This window comes from Sorex fumeus, unplaced genomic scaffold, assembly GCF_029834395.1.
Source record: "Sorex fumeus unplaced genomic scaffold, SorFum_2.1 ptg000081l, whole genome shotgun sequence".
NCBI lineage: Eukaryota > Metazoa > Chordata > Mammalia > Eulipotyphla > Soricidae > Sorex > Sorex fumeus.
The window spans coordinates 15,096,067-15,115,185 of NW_026606138.1; the positions used below are offsets into that span (position 1 = coordinate 15,096,067).

At 42.7% G+C, this 19,119-nt stretch overlaps 1 protein-coding gene across 2 annotated transcripts in view; it reads right to left on the reverse strand.

Annotated features, from left to right (window-relative positions):
• Positions 1 to 5,752, reverse strand: part of LIPC (lipase C, hepatic type) — a 131,529-nt gene extending 125,777 nt beyond the window's left edge. The window contains exons 1-2 of one of the 2 annotated variants that reach the window (XM_056130843.1): positions 5,660 to 5,752; positions 5,372 to 5,497 (exon numbers count right to left, since the gene is read on the reverse strand). In XM_056130843.1, the coding sequence (XP_055986818.1) occupies positions 5,372 to 5,456 (85 nt within the window). In that variant the 5' untranslated portion in view covers positions 5,457 to 5,497; positions 5,660 to 5,752. The remainder of the gene's footprint in view (positions 1 to 5,371; positions 5,498 to 5,659) is intronic. The other variant, XM_056130844.1, reaches the window with a different exon arrangement.
• Positions 5,753 to 19,119: the final 13,367 nt, after the last annotated feature.

Sequence of the window (19,119 nt, forward strand, 5' to 3'; positions counted from 1 at the left end):
AATCTCGTAATTATCTGGCTCTTGGCAGAAACACCTCCAGGCTTAATAAGTAAAATATCAGAAATCCAAAATTGGGCGGCCGCAATAGCGGCCTTGTGACATCATATGGTTCTCATAATCAGCTGTAGAAAACAAATTATTTCACAATGCCTTTTCAGCAGTTCTGATTGTTGGGTGTAAACTCTAAACAATAATGGTGTATCTTTTGTCAAAATAATGAATGTAATCAAAGTAGATAGATGTTAAGTAGAATTCATCTGCCTCACAGGCGTTGGGAGGGGTGGGAGGGGGGTATATTGGGGTTCTTGGTGGTGAAAAATAAGTACTGGTGAAGGGAAAGGTGTTTGATCATTGTATGACTGAGACTTAAATCTGAAAGCTTTGTAACTTTTCCCATAGTGATTCAATATATATATATATATATATATATATATATATATCTCACTTAGTGTATACATATATATATATAAAGATTGTTTTGGTTTGTTTTGGGGCCACACCCAGAGATGCTCAGGGGTTACTCCTGACTCTGTACTCAAGAATTACTCCTGATGGTGCTCAGGGATGCCAGTGATTCCGCTGTACTATCACTCCACCCCCTATTTATTAACTTTATATATTTAATCAATTTATTTAATTAATTGAGGTTCAGTGATGCACAATACTGTTAATGGTGGTTTTCCATACTCAGAATTCCAACACCACACCCATCACTCTAGTGTACCCACCTCCTCCCAAAAGCCCCAATGACCCTTCCTTTCAAATTCCACTCTCCCTGCCACCCCCTACACCCCCAACCTCCACCCCACCACTCACACACCAACTCAGTTGTGTGGATAAGTTCTCCTGCTGTGTTGCCTTTGGCCCTTTGTTGTCACCTTGCTGTGTATCTTTAAGTTCCACATATAAGAGAGATCATTCTGTTTACATTTCTGGGGTACCTTTTAAACAGCACCAAGTCACTTATAAAGATTCTTTCTTCCCTTATGACTTCCCACCTCCCAAAGTGTCCTCCTTCTAACTCCTTCCCAGTTAGGTAATACATTGCACCATCCTATACATATCACTTTCCAGGTGGATATCTACAACCATACCATCCTGAACACTGCCGATCTCATCATTACTTTCCATATTCTTGCTGAGAAAATTTCACCACCACATCTCCAGATCTCATTCTCTATTAGAAACCATGCACTAGGCTAAGTTTCCTTTGGGTAATTTCTAATAATGCAAGATATCACAACAAGTTGATTATGGAAACAGATAAAAGAATGCAACTACCTTATAATTAATCAACCTGGGGAAGTCACAGAATTTCTTTGCAGATGGGTGTTTGAAAAGTCTGTATTATTAAAAACATCCATGACATTGAAACTAAAGGCATGCTTAAGGATGAAACACCACTGACCAAGCAAGTGGAAACAGAGGTAAACAAATGGAACTACATTAAACTGAGAAACTTCTGCACCTCAAAAGAAACAGTGACCAAAATACAGAGAGAGTCCACGAAGTGGGAAAAATTATTTGCCCAATACCCATCAGATAGGGGATTAATATCCAGGATATATAAGACACTGGTAAAACTTTATAAGAAAAAAACCTCCAACCCCATAAAAAAATGGGAAGAAGAAATGAACAGCAATTTCCTCAAAAAAAAAAATACAAATGGCCAAAAGGCACATGAGAAAACACTTTCATCGCTAATTATCAGGGAGATGCAAATCAAAACAACAGTTAGATATCATCTTACACTACAGAAACTGGCACACATCATAAAGAACAAGAACAAACAGTGCTGGTGCGGATGTGGGGAGAAAGGGACTCTCATTCATTGTTGATGGGAATGCAGATTGGTTCAGTCATTTTGGAAAACAATATGGGCATTCTTCCAAGCCTGCTCGGATCGGAACTGGGCCTCCTCCACCCAGATCCCCCATCTTCCAGTAGCTAGGCAGTTACACCCACCAACTTCCCCTGGCACTGTGTAATCCCATCAATGGCCAAGACCCAGAGACTAGAAAACCAAGTTCCCAGAAGACCTCTAGTTCTTGCTCTTGGAGAACCTGGCAGGCTACCGAGAGTATTCTGCCCGCACAGAAGAGTCTGGCAAGCTCCCTGTGATATATTAGGTATGCCAAAACCCAGTAATAATAATGGGTCTCATTCCCCTGACCTTGAAAGCCTCCATTGTAGCACTTGCTACAATCTCAGGGCTAGGATGAATGGAGACGTTACTGGTGCCTGCTTGAGGAAATCGATGAACAATGGGATGACAGTGATACAGTGATAGTGATGGCAATTATTAGGAGCTGTACTCATGGAGGTGAGTTCTTTGGGATGGAGAGAGAGAGAGAGAGAGAGAGAGAGAGAGAGAGAGAGAGAGAGAGAGAGAGAGAGAACAGGGTTAAGGCTCTTTCTTGCCTTGCATGCAGCTAACAACAGTTTGATCCTGGCACTGTATAGTACTGTCCCTCAAGCATAAGCAGAAGTGATCCCTGAGTACAGAGCCAGAATTGGCCCAAATACCCCTCACCCTTCAAAAAAAAAAGAGTTCTTTGGGCCCAAATCATCTTAAAAAATTTTTTTTTGTGTATATGGGGTTGGCATCACACCTGGTAGTGCTCAGGGCTTACTCCTACTCCTATCTATTCTGATGATGGAAATGCCTCTGGCTGCATGCAAGGCAGGCAAATTACCTCTATATAATACCTCTTCTTTTAAATCATCTTGTAATGACCTCAGTGGTGTCTTTCCTGATTCTAGAAAGTTTGAGAGCCAGTAACTAATGCCCCACTTGTCCGCGATGGGTGTATGCTCACCCATACTAAATGGATGAATGGCTGCATGAACTCCAGATGCTTCTAGGAAAGGGAAGCTATGTCTGGGATGGGAGGATCAGGCTGCTGTCAGTAGGGTTGGTAGGCCCAGGACCTGCCTCCTGGATCTGAAGTAGTATCATCATGGAAAGCAGCATTGACTTCTTTGCAGAGCCGAAAGGGTGGGCCTTCACTTCAGCATATGGGATAACATAGGATTGGGGGTTCAGGGGGTTCTGTGTTTTGGGGGTTCAGGAGACTCCTCTACTCCATACTCTATTTCCCTTGCTGTTGAAGGTGGGGGGATGTGCCCCAAACTTGCTTTCTGATAAAAGAAAAAGAGCAGAACAGTTTTGGGAGGACCAATGTCTGTCAAATCCAGAGAGAGAGAGAGAGAGAGAGAGAGAGAAAGAGAGAGAGAGAGAGAGAGAGCTGCAATGTTGGTGGGACAAACTGAGCTTTAGGTCATGCTCCTTGCTCTGTCCTGAACAAAGGTGACCTCGGGAAAGCTGCTGAAGTTGGTTCCCCCAAATTACAAGGTAAAGTGTGAGCAGATGAGTAAAAGCATGCAGAGGAGTACGTTGATGCATGAGTGGGAACTTTACAAAATGACATCTATAGTCTTGGAGCAGGAGTAGGTCAAGATTTTGAGGAAATAACTTCGAGGAAGTTCTTCCTGGCCCTTGACTAGTTGAAGCTTGCCACGGAGCATGAACTCTCAGAGTTCAAATGCTTGCCATTTGCCTTGGACAATTTCTTATGGGAAGGAATCCTGTACTTGCAAGATATTTTAGTAGTACCCCAGCTTCCAAACTCCATATGCCAATAGCAGTCTTTCTGGTGATGACAACTGACAAAGTGTCCATATGCAGCCAACCAGACCCGCTGGACACCACTGTCATGGCTTCTGATACTTCCCAGAGGAACTGTTCACACATCGTGGCTGTTTCCTTTGGCTTTTGAACAAATCCAGTACCCTCGGGAAGTGACAGCTAACCAGTATGAGGTTTGTTGAGATAAAATCTAGACAATCTCCCAGTTACCTGAGGAAGGTCCTCACACTTTTCAACCTCAGCCATGGTACCCATTACTTTCAACCTCCGAGTTTCCATGAACATGTTCCATCTGAGCTCCTCAAATGCAGAATGACTGAGGCAGAGTGGGAAAAACCACATAATGGAGCATACGGTGAACTCATCTTACTATTACCATCACTGCAGCCCTGGGATGAGTCTCACCAACATAGTTTTGAACCAAAGAAGGCAAAAGAACTTTTATGGTATGTTTCCATGAGTAAAAAAATCCCTAAGGGAAAATAACCTATATTAAGACTCTAGGTACACAGGGAAAGTTATCCTGGGATGCTGGCAAGCAAAAAGCATTTATCAGACATTTAATATATATATATATATATATATATATATATATATATCACAGACAAAAGCAGCATTCTATGCCAAAGAAGCAGCAAAATCCTCATGAAAGCAGGGAGTGAAAAAATCATCAGTCATTTTTCTCTTTAGTTCTAAATTGTTAAGTTGTTTTTGGACATAGCTTTATAGATAACATAGCATATGCAAGACAATCAGCACAGTGCATGGCATACAGATGCTCCATGAGCGGTAATGCCTAATATTCAATAAGCTATGGACCAACTCAGGATGCCAGACCACTAAATACAAAGCAACAACAATTTTATGAAAATGGGAGAAAAATGCTGTGAAATTTCCAAGTCTATTCCTGCGTAGTAAATTCCTGATTCTTCAGGGGACTTGAACTCCCACTAAGCCCTAGTCTTAGAAAAAAGACAATCTGAGCCTCTACCTTAGACTTACTAGTGTCTGACAGACAGATAACCAGCACAAAAACAAAGTCCCAAATGTTCAAACTGGTCAAACAGTTTGGATCACTTCATGCCCGTCATTATTGATTTGACGCAGGATTTAGCCAGAGAACTTGGAATGCACCTACTGGATGTGCATTAAATGAATTTGACCATCCGCCTAGTTTAGGAATTTACAGACCAAATGGGCTGCCAAGTTTTTTAGCCTCAGGGTAAAGCTGGCAGGAAAAAGAAGCCTCAAATCTGTGCCATGATGTCTTCTTTAAACCTGACTGAAAAATAAGACTACCAATTCCTCTCTCAACCGAGAGAGCCTGGCAACTCGAGAAGTTCAGCAAGACAAAGCATTTCATTGAGAGCACTATTCCCCTATAGCAGATTAGAGGCTGAGTTAACTCAATAAGATCGAAAACGCTTTCAGTGACTCCTCCACTGAAGAGGTCTAGCATGACTCTTTCTAAATCAGATCTGTGAATCACTTCAGATTCAGAAGTTCTCTTGCTTTCAGAGAACTTCTATCCCTGAGTGACTCCTAATATTTCAGTTTTGCTCACAGGCTGCTCTGTACCCCTGGGTCTCCTGGTGCCGCTGCAGAATCACCTGGTTGACTGGGAAGTCAACTCTGTCCCAGATTCAAGAACAATTGGATTCTTTGTGACCAACGCTTAAGAAAGACAATCATTGCCCATCTTCAGAGAAGGTAGGCTCTTACCTGGTCTTGGGCTTTGTCCATAGGCACTCGATTGGATCCAGAGGCACAAAACCAAAAAAGCAGAGATGCTCCAAGGGCTTCTCATTTCTCCTGCTTGCCCAGGCTCCAAGGTCTTCTTGCTAATTTCTGAAGGGAGGAATACTTTGTTAGGGAAGAGTACCTATTAATGATTAACCTTTCAAATATTTAGTGTTCAGATATGTTCCTTGCTACCCCCACCTCCCCAAATAGTTTTTTTAAAAATCTTGCCTCTTAATTAAAATAAAATATCTCATTATGCAGTCTTACCTTGTTGAGCAAAAGTCACAGTTCCAAATAACTCAATTTGAAGCAAATTTGTTGTGTTTGGAAATGCTGGCAAAGGTCAGGGTAGGTGACTGTCCCATAATTGCCTAAGATTCTTCTGGCTGTCCTGCAAAGGACAGGGGTATTTCCAATGGCTCCTGAAGCCCACAGAGAAAGAGTAAAGCTCCGCTTGCAGAGTTGAGAGGGTAGGTTTTCTGTTGAGTTCAGCAAAGCTACTGATGCCTGTGGTCAAAGTGGGGTGGGGTGAGGTTTCTGCAGCAGCCAAGAGGGCCAGGAAACCTCTAACCTCAGTCTAAGAAGCTGATGGAACCTTTGTTGGAGTCCCTGGTGAGAGCTGATCCAAGAGTCAACACGCACTTTCCTCTGAGTTTATTAATGCTCTATCAGTGTGGAAGACTGGGAGTTAAATTCATCCAGCAAAATCATGATAGAGAAATGCCACAGAGTATGTATCTTGCAATTTTCCTGGCGTTTGTAGTTTTATTTAAACCTTTTTTATTTGTTCAACTCTCCTCCTCCTTCTCCCTTTTCTCTTCCCCTTCTCCTCCTCTTCCTTCTACTCTTCCTCCTCCTCCTCCCCCTCTTCCTCCTCCCCTCCTCCTCCTCCCTCTTCTTCCTCTCCGTCCTCCTCCTCTTCCTCCTCCTCCTCCTCTTCCTCCTCCTCCTCCTCGTCCTCCTCCTCGTCCTCCTCCTCCTCCTCCTCCTCCTCCTCTTCCTCCCTATCCTTCTCCTTCTTGGACCTTGGAAGATACAAGTCAACAAAATAGACCAAGATTCATGTGTTTCTGGTATTTATGTGTCATTGGGACTGTGAAGGATCAGAGAATAGAATTTATTAAATAAGAGATTTGTATAGATTAGGAGAATGTAATGAGAGAAGAATGTAAAGGACAAATGTTGCCGGGTTAGGAGAATGTAAAGGACAAATGTTGCCAGGTTAAGATCATAAGAAGAGGGAGTGATTTTACATAGAGTGATCAGGTTGAGCCTTGTTAGGACACTGACCTTTGAGCAAAGCTTTGAGGGAATTGTCCCTATGGATATTTCAGGCAGGAAAGCTTCAAGCAACCAGAACTTCCAGCCAACCAGTGTAAAGTCTCTGCATTGTGCAAAGCTAGGGCAAACCTAGTATGTTCTGGAAAAATTGGGGCTGGGGTGGGGGTGGAGTGCATTGAGCAGGGCACACCAATATAAGAATTTTAGATTATAGACTGAAATTTGGCTACAAATTCTGACTAGTAGAATGAAATAGTCTGTATTCTATTTTAGAAATGTGATTCTGGTTTGAAAACTAGGAATAAGTGAGCGAGAATATATAGTCGATCAAGTAGGAATGGACTGCAGTGGGAATAAGTTCTCGAGAAGTAATAACATTAAAAAAAATTACTATAAAGAAGTTAAATGAAGACTTAAAGAAGTTACTCTATCACTAGCCATAACATAGTCAAAACAATGATAAACAGTTTGTGGACACAGAACTGAGGTCAGTCAGTTTATAGCTGGCACCAGCACTAGCCCAGAGATGGCTGAACCTTGTCCGGAAAGGAGAAGCTCCAGCAGGCAGGCACAAAAGACAGAGATAAGAACATGAAGGTGAACCACTGAAATGTCCAAATTCTTCCCCTTGACAATGCCCTTGCGATACTCTTATCTACATAAGCCCAAGTTGGAGGAGTTTGAAAGAAAATCTATAATATTAATTTTATAAAGGCAAGTAGTGAGTTTGTTCCTCATTCTGGGGGCACCAAAATCACAACTTGGAATGTGTAATTCCTTCTTTTTCCTTTATGGGGTTCTGTAAGGAACCTGGGTGAGATTAGGACTGATTTTCTTTTACTTGCAAAGATAACTTCCAACCACTAGCCTACATTCATGGGTCCCCTGGAAATTGGGTGATGGGGATTAAATTTCCATGCTGCATAGATCACGTGGGACTCGGGAGCAATCTGATGATTATTGAATAGAACTAATGGGACATAAGAACCTGTGCTTATTTGGTGCTTGTGGTGAACTTTCTCAGTCCTGACCTTCTTAGGCACTTTCCTGGGGCTTGAGGTGGGTAAAGAGGAAAGTAGTAGATCCTCTCTTGAGGCTTCTACCTCCCTTATTCCCATTTCTCATGTCACCAGCAACTGCATGGCACCTTGATTTCTAATTGTCTTTACCTTTGGTTAAAAGAATATTATTTATAATTATTAGAAGTTAGAGGCAAAAGTATAGCCAAGATCTTTCAATTCCCCTCCAGAAAGAAATAACTACATGATTTGATGGGCTGGAGTGATAGCACAGCGGGTAGGGCATTTGCCTTACATGAGGCAGACCTGGCCGACCCGAGTTTGATTCCTCCGCCTTCGATTCCTCTGCCCCTCTCGGAGATCCTGGCAAGCTATTGAGAGTATCTCACCCACACAGCAAAGCTTGGCAAACTATCCATGATGTATTTGATATGCCAAACACAGTAACAACAAGTCTCACAATGTTACTAGGCCCACTTGAGCAAATCCATGAACAACGGGAGGACAGTGACAGTGACAGTGACATGATTTGATGAGCACCAGTTTCTTCAAATCATGACTATGTTTTGCTGTCTGTTAGTGGAGAATATAATGTAGACAAAATTTTTGAATTTTGCACAGAATCTAGCTTGGATGATTTGGCGAGATATAAAGACTGGGTATGTGTGATGGAACATTTAATGCAGATATGTAGGACTTACAAAAAGACCAGTTACAAGACATATGGTGACAAGAAATGGAAGTGCCCTTCATATGTCAGAGTCAAAGCCTTTCAAAATGTAGCACAGAGCTCAGTTATAAACATGCATTCTAGTATTTGAACCCCCGCTCCTCCCTCTCCTCCCCACTACCGCATGTCTCTCCCCTTTGTGCTTTTGTTTTTGGGCCACACCCTTGTGTGTTCTGGGCTTGCTCAAGGTTCAGGGAACCATTTATGGTGCTGGGGATTGAACCAGAGGGTCGACTTTGTTCAAGGCAAGCACCTAAACTCCTATACTATATGTCTGGCCCCTAAACTGATACCTCTTTTAGAAAGGGAGGACATTTTTTTCAACAAAGAGAAAGTGCTTAATCATGTCCTTTTTGGTTGGTCCCTCTTTGTGTGCATGTATGGGTTCCTGCGTGCATGCATGTGTATGTGTGGGTGGGGGAGGGGGTGCTTTATCATATAGCAAAATTGCTTTACAGTTAAGAGATGAAAATGTTTGCAGTGAAAATGGTTATTGCAAAAAAAAAACACTCACAGCCAACAATACATGTCCTTGTCGATCCTTCCTTCTACACCACAAGTTACTGTGTCTTCACCCATGTCCATTCCAGTTCTGGGGGGCAGTACTGGACATAGCTGGCAGAGGGATGCCTGCTTGCCTGTGCCCAGATATGCCTACCCACCCATCATCTTCTTGTGGAGGTTTGAGTGCACACACCTACATTTTTCCTCCTGGTTGGCTAATTTCTGGGTGGGCAGAGGGGAGAGTATGAGGTTTGTAGAGTTTGCAGGTCTTTTGCCCATTTTCTACTAACTGCAAAATGTTATTTAACAGTACTCAGTCCTGACTATTCATGATTAATTTGAGTAACATGAGTCAGAGATAGTATCTGGAGACAGTCATTTAATATTATTTTGTGTGTATGTGTGTATGTGGGGGGGGGGATCGAACTTAGTACAGTGGGTAAGGCACTTGCCTTGCATGTGGCCAACCTGGTTCCCATATGGTACCCCAAGCTCGCCAGGAGTGGTCCCTGAGTGCAGAGTCAAGAGTAAGTCCTGAGTACTGCCAGTTGTGGCCCTCAAGCTAAACTAAATCTTATATTTCTTCCAGCATTTCATTCTTTCCCCCTTACTCATAAGAAGGGCAAAGCTGGGAGAAGTCTTTAAATCTTTTAAATTCCAAAACTGTAGGAATTTAAGACAAACAAAAGCAAACCTTCAAAGAGAAGCTTCCTCACCTTTCAATGATTAAGAAATTAGTCTTTCATACTTGGAGGGTGGGGAGACAGAAGTTGTCCATGGGCCAAAGGGTGAAGGGGACAATATCTTGTTTCCATATGTGACCTGATAAACAATGATCAGAGGTTCAGCCTTAATTCCAGTCCTGACCTTGCATCTCATCCAGAACTACAGTGTAAATGGGGGCAGGGGTTGCGAAAAAAAAATTAAGGAAGGCCTGAAAAATAGAAATTTAAAGTTAGCTGTTCAAATGAGCTCCAGTAAAGAAAGTCCTTCTCTATATTTTAGAATTTATGTGCTGTTTCTAACATCGCTGTACACACAGCCACATCCTGAGTAAGAGGTTTGTATTTCAAGTGTCCACCCAAGGGCCTCATGTGATAGAGATTGAAAATCGAGTGACTTATTTTCGTGGCAACATACTCAGTCTTTCAAAGCCCAGCCCTCAGGATCAAATAGATTGAGGTTCAACTTTCACTCCTGAGTTGGGTGACCTTGGGTAAGACATTAGTGCTCTGAACTTTCGTTTTTCATGATATAATGGGACTAATGATCCCTACACAATCAGATTAAAAGAGGTAATATAAAGAGAATAAGCCCTTAGCATTCCTTTCTGCCAAGTGAAAAAGAGTGCATGGAAGCTATTTTCTAAAGATGTTTTTATTTACATAATTATTTTGGACCACAACAGCAAAGTTGGGGGTGGGGGTATGCAGACTCAGGAATTGAACCGGGAACTCCCGCAGACTAAACATGCACTCCAGTCTTTGAGCTCTCTCCCCAAACCTTTATTTTTTATTGTTTTAAATTCATGTAGGAGTTCAAGAGTGTGCCCAGGAGGTTGATAGCACAGTAATAAAAGTTCAGTAAAAGAAATAAAGGAAGGAGGAAAACATTAGTTCCGGTCTGGGCAAGTGTGTCTAAGCATGTTGGTCAGGGGAAGGAAAACTTGGGGTCACTGGTAAAGGGAAGTTGACACTGCTGACGAGACTGTCCTGAAACTCAACTGTGAATAAATTTGTAAATTGTGCCTTCTTAAAAAAAAATTTTTTTAAAAGGCTGAGACAAACCAGGGATTACTCCTAGCTACTCAGTGTTCAGGGATCACTCCTACAGGCTCAGAGGACCATATGGTGTGTTGAGGATCAAAAGAAGAAGAGACAAGAAAAGGGGAAAAGAGAGAAGGGAAGGGAAGGGAAGAAGGAGAGAAAAGGAAAGAAAAGATCGGAGATGTTGGAATCCAAGTGCGCCTGAGAATTTTGGAAAAGGCCTGTTTCCAACTAATTGAACCCAGTCACCTAGGGTTTGGTTTGGTGGACCTTCATTACAATTTCTTCAGCTTTATTCTTGATCGCACTGAGTTTGAGAATTATTGCCTGGATGGTTCTTGAGAGATCTCTTGAGGCAAATGTTATTTTTTATAACAGTATACAGACTTTTCTCACACCAGCTGAGAGATGGTTGAGTATATTTTCCCAAGGCCGTGGTACCCAGAGGTGGGCTTTGGGAGGTGATTAGACCAGGAAGGAAACACAATCAGGAACTAGAGTTGAATCCTTTTAGAAAAGACTCTAAACAAATTCCTTCCTGTGTCCCTGTGTGGGGCTGCAGCGAGAGCATGTCACCAATGACATTTTCATCAGATACCAAATTTGTGGAGCTTTCATCTCAGACTTTACAGACTCCAGAACTGGGGGAAATGAATGTTTGTATAAGCTGCTCAGTCTATGACATTCTGTTGCAACAGTCCAACAGACTAACATTGCCTTAGAACATTTTGCTTGTGTATACATGAAGTTTATAATACATTTTCACTGTTATTTGTATAATCACTATTGACAGAACTATGTCCTATCTTAATGTTCTATAATCTATAAAGAAATGCTTGGGGGAGGACTTCAAGTATTTCATTTTTAAACTGTAAAGGTCACCCCATTAAAAATCTGCATGATAGAGAGAGAGAGCAAGAGTGAGAGCGAGCGAGTGAGCGAGCCAGTGAGGAGGGGGGAAGTGCTTGCCGTAGTAGAGGAAAAAGGGGAACTGGGAACATTGGTGGTTGGAAATGTACACTGGTGAAATGATGTAGGCTGGAATATTATATAACTGAAGCACAATTATGAAAAACTTTGCAACTGTGTAAGAAAGTTTGTAACTGTGATTCAGTAAATAAATAATCACTTATCACGTATCACTTAATCCCCGTTATTCATTGATTTATTCGAGCGGGTGCCAGTAACGTCTCCATTCATCCCGGTTGCGTGCTAGCGTAGCCTAATGGTATCTGTTCGTTCTAGGAACATGCAGAGCCTCAAACCAATCATTTAGGGTCTTGACGAAGAAGTCTGACCATCTTATAGGTGGGCGTCCACGTGATCTTTTGATGTCCCGTGGAATCCAATCAGTAATGGCTCTAGTCCAGCGGTTGTCTGTAAACCTCATTACGTGTCCAGCCCATCTGATTTTTGATGTCTTGGCAAATGAGACAGCGTCCCTGATTCTTGAGCGTTGACGAAGATCAGAACTCCGGATTCTATCTCTCATTTGAGTGAATTGTGATATTCCAAGCATAGTTCTTTCGATTCCTCTTTGAGAGACCCGAATAGCGTTCTCATCTTGTTTTCGTAGGGTCCAGGTCTCTGAGGCATATGTTAATGCAGGAAGAATAGTGGAATCAAAGAGATGTGCTCGTAGCTGGAGGTTCTTTGTCCTTTTAGTTATTTCTTCAATGCTCTTGAAGGCATTCCAAGCCGCTCTCTTCCTCCTGCGCAACTCAGGTGCCAGGTCATTCATCATGTTGATTTCTCGACCTAGGTATATATAACTGTTGCATTCGGAGATGGTGGTTCCGTTGAGAGCGAATGGAGCGTCAGGAACAAGGCTGTTTCTCATAAACATTGTCTTCGTAAGATTCAGCTGTAGTCCGACCTTTCGACATTCACGGTCAAAGTCGTTCAGCATTTGTGCCGCTTGGCTGATGTTTGGTGTTATTAGAACGATGTCATCAGCAAAGCGGAGGTGGTGTAGTTGCCGACCATCTATCTTCACTCCCATGTTTTCCCATTCCAGTCGTCGCATGATGTTCTCGAAGGTGGCACTGAAGAGTTTTGGTGAAATGGTATCACCCTGTCGAACCCCTCTCTTGATATGGATGATTACTTCTTTGTAGAATGGTGAGATCTTGGTAGTGAATCCGCAATAGAGCTCACGAAGGATCCTGATGTATTGAGTTTGTACGCCCTGATTGGCTAGGGCTTCCATGACTGCTTCCGTCTCAACAGAATCAAAGGCCTTCTTTAAATCAATGAACGTTAGACAGAGCGGCATCTTGAACTCCCGAGATACCTCAATGAGCTTGGTTATTGTGTGGATATGGTCGATGGTACTGAATCCTTTTAGGAATCCAGCTTGTTCACATGGTTGTCCTTCATCTAGTGTTCTGCTAATCCTATTCAGGATGACTCGAGTGAATAGTTTGTAGATGACAGACAATAGGCAGATTGGGCGATAGTTGCCAATGTCGTGGATGTCTCCTTTCTTGTATAGTAGTACAGTCCTGCTGGTTTTCCATTGGGATGGAACCTTGCATTCAGACAGGTAGCGTGTGAAGAGTCGAGTCAATGTATTGATGAGTACTGATGGTAAGTTCTTCAGGTGTTCAGGTCTGATCTTGTCTGGGCCAGGTGCTCTTTGTTTCTTTACCGACGAGATGGCATGTTGGATTTCGGAAGGGAGAACATTGGGAACAACATATCCATCATGTGGTATGTGGTATGTGGGCAAGTGGATGTGGCTATTAAAGAGATCTGAGTAGAAGTCATGAATAATCTTCTCCATTGCCCTTCTGGAAGATGTGATAGATCCATTATGATGTCGGAGGGCAGTCATCTTGGTTTTGTAGTTGGTGAAGGACAGGCGGGCATTACGAATGTTTTTCCCAGCTCCTGCTGCATCTACCAGTACTGCTGCTCTCCTGTTTTTGAGGTCATCCTTGATGGCTTCTCTGCACTGTTTTGCCAGTTCGGATGTTCGCTTGTGGTTACCTGAGGCATGTGCCAAGCCACGTTGGAGAATAAGTTCAAGAGTGTTCGAAGAAAGACGTTTTTTTGTGGTTTTCTCTCTCTTGGCATTCCTTGCACAATCATGGAGGTGCTGAATCATTCGATCGTATTCCTCATCAATGTTGTCAATGACGGCATCTTCCCATGTTGCCGCAATAGAGCCAAAGAGCTCCCAGTTGGTGGTTGTTCTGGGAGTCCTCTTCTTAAACCTTGCATTCTTTTCTCCTCATTCTGTGAGGTAGAATTTTGCACGAAGAAGATGGTGGTCTGATCCCGTTTGGAATTTTGGGACAACAGCAACATCGGTTAGGCAAAACCTCCGATTGAATATGATGTGGTCTATTTCATTGTGGAACCGTCCATCGGGAGACTCCCATGTCCAACGTTTAGATTCAGCCTTTTGGAATTGTGAGTTACCATGGAAGGTTTTGGTTGACATGATGAACTCAGACAGTCTGTCACCCTGTTCGTTCCATTCCAGGCCATGGGTTCCGATGTGGAGTTCATCAACTGATCTTCTTGGTGCTATCTTGGCATTAAAATCACCGACAATGATCTTGTAGAAGGTGTGATCTTCTTTATAGAATTTCTCCAGCTCCATGTAGAATTTCTCAGTTTCTCTTTCACCATAACTGGATGTTGGTGCATAGACAACAAAGATAGAAACTGCTGGTAGTGAGCCACATTTATTCAAGTGTAATCGTCCGATTCGGGTTGTTAGGCATTCAAATGAATCAATGCTCGTGACTAAGTTTGTGTTGACAAGGATATCGACACCACTGACGCCTCTTTTATCACATGTTCCAAGGAACAGTTCTTCTCCAGTGTCGAAAACAGCATGATGGGATTGATGTCTTCTCGTTTCGGTCAGACCAATGATGTCGTACTTGATCTTTCGTGCTTGTACCATAAGGTCTTCAATGGATGCAGCAGATGCCAGCGTACGAGCATTAAAAGTACAGACAATCATTTTTGTTTTTCTGCGTTTTGGCAGCCTATGTCTGCCTTGGTGTTTTTATCAGCCTCTCCTTCCATATCCTTCTCGACTCTGCATATTCAGGTTTAGGGAAATGAGATCCATTTATTACTGGATTTGGCATATCAATTTGGTCTATTTGGCATAGACCACGGATAGCATTTTGATAACGCCAAATAAATAATAAATTAATAAATACATTTGAAATGAATTTATTTCAAATTTATTTACTATCAATAAATAAATGAATTTGACAAATAAATAAATAAAAATCTGTTTGGGATACATCAGTGGCCAGACTCAATGTCACAGTAATCCACTTGACTTCAACACATTAGAATTGTCAATAGACCTTTCAGCAGGACCTTCAGTTATTGCACGTCTGAGAAAGCACTGCAGTTTTCACTAAGGTCCCTTCTGTGGACTGAATAGGGAGCAGGCTAAGCGCCCAGAAGGTTTTTCTGATGCCCCCAGGTAAGAGACAAGAACCATATTTTTCTTGTCGGCAGTTTTGGATCTAAATAATACTGGGTTTCTGAGGTTTTCAAAAGCTGACAAGGCCATATTTTCCTTTCACTTAAAGATAGTCTAGAAGCAAAGAGATTTCAAGAGTCTAGCTTCTGAGGACCTGAGTGTAACCTTTTCTTTGAGTGTAGTGGAGATGGGAGGAAAGGAATTCATATTTACAGAGAAAGAGCAAGTCAGGCCCAGAAAAAAATCCTGAAGGTCAAGGTGGGTTTCCTGGAACGAGGTTTTATACTCAGAATCTGATTTTGCAGTTTTCCTCTTTAGGATCTGAGGATAATAGGCTGGGAGTCTCTTGCTGGAGTTTTGGAAGAATCACTGAGACAATCACTTTTGGATGGTTCTTTTTATTTACGACTGCACTGTAAGAAATGAAGAACTGGGGCCAAACCATATCTCACCTATGAAAGTTAGAGAAAGGGGGAAATCAAAGCCATCTGAACTCAGGGCAGTTTTTTCCCTGCCATAAACCCTTAATCCATATATTTCTGCTTGTCTCAATGCTCATGCACAAGGGGTGACATTTTCAGGCTCATGTCATTGGAAAAAGACCACCCTTTCTCACACCTGCTTGGAGTTAGCTGCTCTGAGAGAAATGATCAGGCTTTTACTGGGTCACCAGTTGCTCTTTGTGGACTTTTTTGTACCCTGCAGGAATATGATGAAAACAAGTAGGAACACCTCATTTGAGTTGGCTTGGAACCTGTGCTTATTTGGAGAGGAGTTGGAGTTTAACCTTTTCCTTATCTTTTTGTTATTTAAACCAGCAAACAAATGAAAGGTGAAACAAGATTGCAGATGGCATTTAGACACCTTAGAATAATGGAGTATAATCATGCAGGTATTAATCACCTCTATTGATTAAGCTTTGCATCAGCTCTCTGACTAATTGTGGCCCCTTGGGCAAATTATACATTCTCTTTGCATCTCAGTCTTCTCGCTTGCAAACTGTAATTGTGAGGATTAAATATTATCATCTGGAAGATACTTGTAACAACTCTTGATAAACCCAGAATTTATTTGACTTTTGCAAAAAATGAGGTAAGAATTATTGTCCCCATTTTGCAGATGAGAAAGTGGTGACATGGAGTTCCCATGGCCAAGATCATGTACTAATAAATGTAGATTAGACATCAATCATTGGGGCATGATAAATGCTAATGCTTCCTTATTCTCAGAATAAGATGAAGTGTCAGGTAGCTCTGAAGAAAATATTCTTTCTAGACTTTTAAAAATAAATGTTTCTTGCTCTCTGTATCAGAACTTCAGCTCTGGTTTGTGGAACAAACCAACAAAACAACAACAATAACAACAACAACAACAATGCAACCCCAAACCAGAACAATTTTATTTTTTTGTCTAGATGTTCCAGAACCAATATTGCTTTTAGTAATTGCAGAAGAACCGAGAATTTTTTCTCTTTGTTTGAATTTCTGTTGTTTGGCACATAGGAAATAAAGATTTAAGGCAATTTGAAGTAGCTAGATAGAGAAATAGTTCCTTAGAGTTTTCTCAGAGTTCTGTCCTTTGAGTGTAGAGGGCCGTGTGAGCTGGATATTCTGCCTGTATCCTCTGCCCATGCTGGTATTGCTGGGGCTAGTTCTGTGTTGATGGACAAGCAACCAATCAAACTGTGGACTGCATTTGCTGAAGCAGGAAACCATCAGCACAGTGACAGAAAGTATACTGTCAGCTTTCTGGGTCCCTGGACTTGTGACATGAGACCAGAGGCCATTTTTCCTTTCCCCAAATGTAGACAGAACTGGGGTGTTGCTGAAACGGAGGCAGACAGAGACTTTTCTGTAGCAGCAGGTCTCCACATCATGACACATATTCAACTCACAACAGCTTTCCGGGCCTCACAAGCGAAGGCTTTGGTATAGCATGAAATGAGGAACAGTTCCCAGTGATAGCTTTCAAGTGCTGCCAGTGACTTATTGTTCTGTCCCTGGATATCTTGTTGACATGGTTAGTAACAGATTCCTGGGCAGGCCCAGAGTTCAGGGGTCAACAGCCCTAATTATGCACTAAACTCCACGTGATTCCTTTGATGTCTCCAGAACAATTCTTGTATGCACAGATATAAGCATTCCCGTTGGACAGAGAGGGACACTGAGGATCAGGGAGGTAGCTGAGTTCCCTAAATATATGCAATCTAGTAGGCAGGAGAATAAAATTTGAGTAATGTTTCTTCAAAGCTCACACATGAGAAAGTTTGCTAAGTGTAGTAGGAACTGACTGTGAGGTTCCACCCTGAGACAGTGAGGAAGCACTGTCTCAGGGTCACCTTCCTTTCGCCCTTCCTTTCGCCCTTCCTAAGCCCAGTTCTGTAGACCCAGTTCTATAGACCTCCCCTTCCAGCCCCGCCCTGCCTCTCCCTCCCCTCTCCTCCTTACTCCTCCCCTCCCATCCTCTTCCCTCCCCTCTCTTCCCCTCCTCTCCCCTTACCTTCTCTCCCTTGCCTTGCCTTGCCTTGCCTTGCCTTGCCTTGCCTTCCCTTCCCTTCCATTCCCTTCCATTCCCTTCCATTCCCTTTCCTTACCTTGGCTGGCCTTCCTCTGCCTTCCCTTCCCTTCTCTTGGCTGGCCTTCCCCTGCCTTCTCTTCCCTTCCTTATGCTGAGTTGTGTGATGATCAGGTCACATATGGCCTTGACTGTGCTGCCTGCTGGGGGTCATGGTATTTCATTTCTTGCACACGTGCCTGTGGGAATGCACCCTTTAGTTTCAGTGTTTGCACGCACCTAACTGTGGTATTGAGAGAAATACTTCTGGTCCTGGGATGGCAGATAGCAGAGTTGCAGGATTGAGCTTGGAACATATAGACGTCAGCTAGGTTAAGAGTTTGGTCATTATGCGTGCAAGGCTTCCTAGGCACGATAGCCACTGAGCCATCTCACACCCTGGCTGTGAGTCCTACATGTATTTGAGATTGAACAAACCCATGGCATCCTGCTATATTCTTAAATTATTATTTTTAATTTGTTTATTGAATCACCGTGAGAAAAGTTACAAAGCTTCCAGGTTTGAGTCTCAGTCATACAATGATCAAACAAACACCCATCCCTTCACCAGTGCATATTTTTCACCACAAAGAACCCCAATATACTCCCCTTTACCACCCCTCTTGATGCCTGTGAGGCAGATAATTTCTACTTAACTCTCTCTCTACTGTGATTACATTCATTATGTCAACAAAAGATGCATCATTATTATTTGGAATTTCCCCCCAACAATCAGAACTGCTGAAAAGGCATTGTGAAATAATTTGTTTCCTATTGCTGGTTATGAAGATCATATGATGTCGCGCAGCCACAATAGCGGCCGCGCAATTTTGGATTTCGGATATTTTACTAATTAAGTCTGGAGGGATTTCTGCCCAAAGCTGGATAATTATGAGATTGATTTGTGTGCCTCTGGGTCCATAGCCGTGCCAGAGAGCCGCTCGTGGAGGGCAACTTGTGGCCTCGATAAGGCGTGAAGGACTTGCCAGATCCATCCCCCATCCCATGAGGCTGCACTTGCTCCATCACCACCGGCTCATATCTGGCTGTCCAATAAGCTCTGAGGCAGTGGCCACTCTGTTTCCGAGGGGTTGGGGGGAAGGCGGAAGAGATAAACACCCTTTCCCTCCGGGGTGGGGGTGAGGCACAGCACCGTAGTTTAATGCATAGTCCATTCACATTTCTGCTGCAAGCTGCTGGGATCCGAATTAGGTCCGTGTGCCTCTGGGGCCATGGCCATGCCGGAAAGCCTATATATATATAATATATATATATAATATAATCAGATGGGCTGGACACGTAATGAGGTTTACAGACAACCGCTGGACTAGAGCCATTACTGATTGGATTCCACGAGACATCAAAAGATCACGTGGACGCCCACCTATAAGATGGTCAGACTTCTTCCTCAAGAC